We start from the raw sequence: 8,071 nt of genomic DNA, 5'->3' as shown, positions 1-8,071 counted from the left end.
GAGGCAACTATCCAAGATTCACTAGCATTTCTTTCAGACACGATTCTCCATTCTTTCATTTGCCAGTAAGTACATACTCATTGAGCGTAAACCCATGCTAACACATTGGAGGCATCTCAAGAACTCTGAAGTGGAAATAAGAAGGAATGGAGTACGTGGGCAAATTCAAGGGCTAAAGCTGAGATGGCATATCACTTCCACATTAAATTGAACCTTTCTTGGCTTTCAGGAAGTTGAATATTTCTTAGCAATCCTTCTTTGGATTCCTCATCACTCATTCAGACAGAGGATTGAAATTTATTCTCTCTCTCCCTCTCTCTCTCTTTCTCTCTCCCCCACCCCGTACTCCCTCCCTCCTGTCTTCTGTCTTCCCCTTCAAAGTCCCATAGTTTTCTATATTTCCTATTAACTTACCACTGAGTTCTTTTTTTTAAATATTTATTTTATTTACTTGAAATACAGTTACGGAGAGAGGTAGAGACAAAGAGAGAGAGGTCTTCCATCCTCTGCTTCACTCTCCAGATGGCCATAATGGCTGGAGTTGCGCCGATCTGAAGCCAGGAACCAAGAGCTTCTTCCGGGTCTCCCACGTGGGTGCAGGGGCCCAAGCACTTGGGCCATCTTCTGCTGCTTTCCTGGGCCATAGCAGAGAGGTGGATCGGAAGAGAAGCAGCCAGAACTAGAACTGGTGTCCATATGGGATGCCGGCGCTTCAGGCCAGGGCTTTAACCCACTATGCCACAGCACCGGCCCCTCCACTGAGTCTTTATCCCTATGGCTTCTGACCCCAGGACTGCAACAAACATTTTCTCCAGGGTCATAACTGACTTCTTTTGTCGCTAGGTTCAGGTTTTCATATATCTGTATCAACATGATCTGTATTACATTGAGTGACCTCCTAAAATGTGTGTGCTTGTGCAGACTGCCTCTTTCGCCTGACAATCAATCTATGACAGTTTCCTGGGCTCTGGAGCATGACATACCGGGAAGATCAAAGCCACTCAGTTCATTTAATGTGCCGTCTTGAGCAAACTTCTTATTCTGCCAGGCTCTCAAATGTTCAGTTATAAAATGGGAATTAGCAACAGTATTTATTTTCATAAGAGTGCTCTGAGCATGGAATGACTCATTACACAAGAATCGTATTACACAGGAAATGTTAGTTATTTTACATCTTATTGGTATTAGTATCACTGTAGCCATGAAAAAACAGGCTACTGACTAATATTTATCCATACTCAATGACATTTCAGTATGCTATTAGTGAGTTTATTATTTGTCCCAGGGCTACTGTAACATATTATCATGAATTTTCTGGGCTTGAACGGAGAAATATATTACCTTATGGTTTAGAAGCATAAAACCAAGGCGTAGGCAGGGCTACAGTGCACCAGAAGTCTCTAGGAGAGAATACTCTCTTAGTTCCTCTAGATTCCAGCGACTCTTGCTTTGCTTGGTTTGTGGGAGCATAATTCCAATCTTTGCCTCCATCTTCACATGGCCTTCTTCCTCGTGTATGTCATATCGCCATGTTTTTCTCTTTATGTAGAACCCATTCATTGGATTTAGACACTAGCCGAAATCCAGGATATTCACATGCAGAGATCTTTAAGTGCATAGACGCTATTTCCAAGTAAAGTTTGGGGGATCAGGATTGGATTATTTTGAGTGGGGCTGTTTCACCCACTACAGTGAAACAAGCATGATAAAAGACTAAATGTAAGATGAAAGTTCTATTTTTATGTGTAAATACATAAAGGCATGCTGAAATCCTCCATATGTTAAATACTCTTTTTTGCATAAAATATTTACTTATTTATTTGAAAGGCAAAATTACAGAGAGCGACAGAGAGACAGAAAGATCTATCTGCTGGTTCACTCCCCAAACAGCTGCAGTGGCTGATGCTGGGCCAGGCAGAAGCCAGGAGCCAGGAAATCAACAAAAGCCATGGCCTCTTGTTGAGACCTCGCTCCTGCAGTTCTAACTCTGCCCACCAGGCGGCATCATGATCTTTTTTTTTTTTTACATGTTACCTGTCTCTTAACAAAAAGGCATAATTTTGTAAACAGAGACAAGATTTTTTTTTTCCCTCAAAACATATGAAGAAAAAACAAATATAGGGGCCGCCATTGTGGTACAGCAGGTAAAGCTGCCTCCTGCAGCACCAGCATCCCATATGGGTGCCAGTTTGTGTCCTGGCTGCTCCACTTCTAATCTAGCTCCATGCTAGTGGCCTGGGAAAAGCTGCAAAGGATGGCCCAAGTGCTTGGGCCCCTGCTAACTCACGTGGGAGACTTGGACCCTGGCTTCAGCTTGGCTCAGCCCTGGCCTTTGCAGCTATCTGGGGAGTGAACCAGCAGATGGAAGATTCCTGCTTCACCCTCTCTCTCTGTAACTCACTTTCAAATAAAACAAACAAAAACAAGTACCATGCTTTTTTTGAATTCTCTTAGAAAGATGTCTATGTTTGTAAACAGACTGAAAAGACCTATACATAGTTTTTTTTTTTTTAAAGAACCTATGCACAGTTTTGTTTCCTGCCCAGTCCCACATCTCCATTTCATAAACATAGTAAACATGTATTGGAGTTTACTGGTCACCAGGCACTGTCAGGCCAATTCAATTCTGTAGGTGTATTCCATACCTGCCCTCTTGATCTGTAGACCTGCATGTCATAAACTGTCCATGGGAGCAAAATGGACGTTGGAGTTCACCCCATTCTGTATGGCCTCAAATGAACTCCATTCTCCATTCCAAGCAAGTTTATTCCAACTTTCACCCTCAGTCCTGGAAAGTCAGCATCTAAACAGGAAATGATGCAGTTGAGTACAGGAGAAGTTGCACCTTGGGAAACTGGCGTCTAGCGCTAAGGGATGACCTTCCAACAGGCCCTCACTTATAGACAGAGACCGAAGGACAAGTCCACCCTGTGTGGTCTCAAGGGAGGGGAACTATAGACTTTACTCTTCCTTGAGTGCTTTGCAAGGTCAGAGTGGTCAGAACTGGTGTTATGCTTGTAATTCCCTGGAAGGGAGGTCCCTTCTGAGGTGACCGGGACTTTCTGCCTCAGGTAAGTAAGACCTGCTCTCCCAGTTAGGGGCCTGGGGCCCAGATTCACAGAGACAGAGAGAGCAGAGATTCAATTCTCAAAGACAAGCGCAGGACATCGAATTCTCCAAGTTTAGTGCAGTGGTTTTCACAGATTTCTCACATGTTGTTATCCAGTCCTCAGGGCTTTTAAAGACAGTGTGTGTGGAAGTAAGCCTTCTCATGCCTTGCTACAGCTAAAATACCTAAGTGGAGCTACTTAGGAAGAAAGAAACAAGGTTTATTTCAGCTCCTGGTTTTGGAGGTTCACAGTCCAGGATCTGGCAGCTTCACTCAAAGAGTGAAAAATCTCTTTGTGTCTCAGTTTCTCCTTCTGTAAAATGGGAAAAACATCCATTCCTATTCATGGGTTGTTGCTTGAAGAAATGCTTAATATATAAAAACCCTTAGACCAGTGCTAGATACACAATGGAAAATTAAAATGGTGAGTTTTTTGTATAAATATTAGCTGGCTGATATTTTATAGTTTTATAGTTTACATCTATCTTCTATAAAGTTTAATAGTCTGCCAAACTAAATAACAAGTAGAGCAAGATTCTCCAAAGATTAAGTTATTTGAGAGTGGCACAGCAATGAGAGAAAACATGCTATAGGGGCTGGCGCCGTGGCACAGCAGGTTAATGCTCTGGCCTAAAGCGCTGGCATCCCCTATGGGCACCAGTTCGAGACCCAGCTGCTCCAGATCCGATCCAGCTCTCTGTTATGGCCTGGGAAAGCAGTAGAAGATGGCCCAAGTCCTTGGGCCCCTGCACCTACGTGGGAGACCTGGTGGCTTCTGGCTTCAGGGTGCAGCTCCAGCCGTTGCAGCCAACTGGGGAGTGAACCAGCGGGTGGAAGACCTCTCTCTCTCTCTCTCTCTCTCTCTCTCTCTGCCTCTCCTTTCTCTGTATAACTCTGACTTTCAAATAAATAAATAAATATTATAAAAAAGAAATCATGCATGAGAACCCTTCCTTCATAATTTTCCAGCTTCATTGACTTAGGGCTGATCCAAGTTATTACATTTTGATTCTGACAACTTTCACAATTCTTACAACTCAGTCCTATTCATCAACTGATACTTTTCAAAATCTCATTTGAAAATATTCTGAGTATGTATTGCAACTGCAAATATTTTTAAACATGTATAGTCAATATTTTCATGAAATTCTTTCTTATGAATTTGTATTTGTGATGTAAATAACTTCAGAAATGGCATCAAAAACATGATGATGGAGAGAGGGTAACATTGGTTGCTTTGATTTGATTGGTTCCATTGTATACCTTTGTGGAAATGCCATATTGTACCTCATAGATTTGTGCAATTGTTGAGTGATAACTGCTAATCAAAAGTTCAATTGTTTGGCCAGCGCCGCGGCTCACTAGGCTAATCCTCCGCCTCGCGGCACCGGCACACCGGGTTCTAGTCCCGGTCGGGGCACCGATCCTGTCCCGGTTGCCCCTCTTCCAGGCCAGCTCTCTGCGTGGCCAGGGAGTGCAGTGGAGGATGGCCCAAGTCCTTGGGCCCTGCACCCCATGGGAGACCAGGAGAAGCACCTGGCTCCTGCCATCGGATCAGCGCGATGCGCAGGTCGCAGCGCGCCTACCGCGGCGGCCATTGGAGGGTGAACCAACGGCAAAGGAAGACCTTTCTCTCTGTCTCTCTCTCTCACTATCCACTCTGCCTGTCAAAAAAAAAAAAAGTTCAATTGTTAAAAATTCCCCAAAAATATTTACAGAGAAGAAAATGCTAACTAACTTGATTTGATCATCATTCATTGAATGCATATAAGATTATCACACTGTACTCCATAAATATGTACAGTTTAAACAATTTTTAAAGTGAGTTAAAGGAGAAAAAATGAAACATGCAACACCTTTGCTATTTTTAGTTTCATTTATTTTTAATTGGCACATAATTATACATATTTTAGGGTACCATGTGATGTTTCAATACATGCATACAATATGAAATGATCACATTAGGGTCATTACAATTAGGAAGAACACCTTCTAGTGCTCCATATTTAACAAAAAACATATATTTCAAAATAGCTAGAAGAAAGGATTTTGAATGTTCTCTCCAAAAAGAAATGATAAATATTCGAGGCCATAATATAACTTTTTAAAACAGATCTCTGAACCACTAGCAGTCATATATAATATACACAAGCTCTCTGCTAAAAGCTAGGAAAGCTTTTAAAAATGGAGAAATGTTTGTTTATTACCAAGGTTGCCAGCTTTCACTATAAACCCATCTTATGTCAATTCAAAGTGTGATAATAGCTCTGTTAACTTATGCCCCGAAGTGAAACTTGATTTGTTGTAATCTGAGTAAAAGTGAAAAGATAAGCTTAGAGAATCAGAAAATCTTAGTTCGAGCCTTAACTCTCTCCTTTCTAGCCATTTAATCTTGGAGCAATTCAGCAAACTTCTGAGTTTTAATTTCTTCATCTGCAAGGACTTAACACTTGCACTGTTAGCTACAATGGACTATATTAGAGTGTTTTGTATTAGAAAAAGCACCCAGCAAATATTATCATTACCCCAATAATTATTAAAATGTGGACTTACAGAAAATTGTAAATAATCACCACTTAGTGGCACTACAGACATGCTGACTACAACAAATTTAATTCATAGGGTAAACCATGCAAACATTATCAACTTTCAATAGCAATGCTAAAAGTCTATACAAAGACATTACTACAAAGTGACACTCTTAGAGAAAGCACCAAAAGCCACACATTTGTTTGACTTGAGACATTAAAATGAGTTAGGATGACTTATAACTATAAAGAGCTATTTCGTTTTTAAGTTTAGAAACTTGCTAGCCACCTGTAAAAAAAAAAAAAAAAGACAAGTATTATAGGCAGTCCCAAGACAAATGAAAAAGAAAATCCATCACTTCTGGCCCCTTTTTGTAAGTCAGGCTTCAAACAACTCACAACATTAATTTTTCCAGTAATGACATATACTCTAAAAGAGGATGTGTACTTGTATATCACATCCAGTGTATACTTACATAAAACACAAGAGTTCCTATGAGTCCATAGATACCTGGGAGTTTTGACTACCCTTCATGCTCCCATGATAGTCTGGAAAGAATAAGTGAAATACAACGAACACTTCAAATATGGATCCTTGTTTACAAATCCTTATCATGCAGTTGTCTTATAATACTCCATTCTCGTGGGCTCTTCTTTCCCTCCTCTTTCTCCTCCCTTCTCCTCTTCTTGTTCTCCTCCTCCTCCTCCTTCTTCTCTTGGTTGTAAAATTAAGTTTAATTAGGCTATTAACATTTCCTTTCAATAATTCCTTTTCATGTTAGCTCTTGTGCTAAAAATTAAGAATAAAAACCAAACGATGATATAAGCAAAGAAATAAATGACACGTGCTTCGTTAAGTCTAAAAATATGCTGTCTCAAATTCAGAACAACTTAGTAACTCTTCATTATTTCATAAGCATCTGGAAATGGGACAGACACATGTCCTGATCCTGTCACAAGAGGTAGAATTCCAGCAATTGGTACAACATTCCAAGATAGGGTCAAAGTGACATTCCGGTTTCCCTTGAGACCATTTCCATCATCAAAGAAAAAATACTTCGTTTTCATATCTTTCACCCTCAGCTTCGGATTGTCACCTCTCAGAACAATCTTGTCCCAGAGGACCACCTGGTTCACAGCATTATTTTTTGTTGAATATTCTGCTGATAAATAAAGAAACAACTGCTTAACATTCCAGTCAAACGTCTTCTCCAGATCAGCAGTTATATGAAATGTAATGAATCCCAGGTCGCTTCTTTGTCTGGGTCCAGTGAAGTCTTCTACATTTTTTAGCATGATCCGGGAGACCTGCAGCTGCACTGGCACGCACCTGTCTTTGAATGCGGTGGTGACGAAGCAGCCCAGGGTGACCGCCGCCATCACGCTCAGCGAGAAGGCGAACAGCGAGTTTGCCCGCGACAGCAGTGTGTTCATCGTGACTGTCAACCACAATCCTGTCTCCACCGGTACAGAAGGGCTCCGGGGTCCGCTTCCTCAGGCGCACCTCCTCCCTGAGATCCGCAACTCCTCAAGTGCGCGCGTGTCCCCGGGAGCGCGCGCCGCCCCGGATGCTTTCTGCAAGTCACTAATATTTTCTACAACCACTGTGGGCTGAACTAACCTGAGAACACCTCAGAGCGCAAGGAACAAGTGATCTCAGAAAACAGTAGCACCACATCTCCACCTGGCGGAACAAACAGCCCCGGGGGTCGTCCCTGATTCCCACACACCCAACCACCGCGGGGCTTGCCTGCCCTCCTGGCCGCGCCTATTGAGATGCGAGCCTGCCTCTGCTCATCGCGCCAGCACCGTGGGGTTTACCCGCGTCCCTCCCCTGCATTTCTGCAACATTCCCCTTACGCTCAGCCCCACACAGTAACTTGTGCCTCTTCAACGTCTCCTGACAACAAGCATCACATCGGGTCACTCCCAGACTCTAACCCTCCTCCCTCAGCATCAAAGCCAAATCCCTGACCTGGTCCAGTGCATGTGGCTTCCGCCAGCCCCTGCCACATCCCCTCCCAATGATTGCACCGTGTCTGCCAGGCTGCAGCCACGCCAGCTTTCCCTCTGCTCCTGGCGCAACTGGTGCCAGACCAAGTGTGGGGACACTGTCTGTCCAGACTTGGCTTCTTGTCACGCAGGAGTCAGCTCAACTACCACTTCCTGAGACAGCCTTCGAGGCAATCCCTTTTTAAATCATCCCTGTTCCAGTCACTTTCTTTTTTCCTTTTTAAAGATTTATTTATTTATTTGAAAGTCAGAGTTACACAGAGAGAGAAGGAAAGGCAGAGAGAGAGGGAGAGAGAGAGAGAGAGAGAGAGAGAGAGAGAGAGAGAGAGAGAGAATCTTCCATCCGCTGGAAAAATCTTGACCCAAACAGCTCACGTTTCAGTACAATTTACTTATTGCCTTTCCTGGAGAGTTCTGGGAC

At 42.8% G+C, this 8,071-nt stretch overlaps 1 protein-coding gene across 1 annotated transcript; it reads right to left on the bottom strand.

Moving 5' to 3' along the window:
- Positions 1–6,528: 6,528 nt before the first annotated feature.
- On the bottom strand, positions 6,529–7,071 carry LOC133753770 (signal peptidase complex subunit 3-like). Its single transcript, XM_062184496.1, has one exon. It carries the CDS (start codon positions 7,069–7,071, stop codon positions 6,529–6,531), a length of 543 nt encoding a protein of 180 aa, XP_062040480.1.
- Between the last annotated feature and the right edge of the window lie 1,000 nt (positions 7,072–8,071).

The sequence above is a fragment of the Lepus europaeus genome, chromosome X (assembly GCF_033115175.1).
Source record: "Lepus europaeus isolate LE1 chromosome X, mLepTim1.pri, whole genome shotgun sequence".
Lineage (NCBI taxonomy): Eukaryota > Metazoa > Chordata > Mammalia > Lagomorpha > Leporidae > Lepus > Lepus europaeus.
Note: the sequence above shows the minus strand (reverse complement) of the source record. Positions and strands in the feature narration are given on the sequence as shown.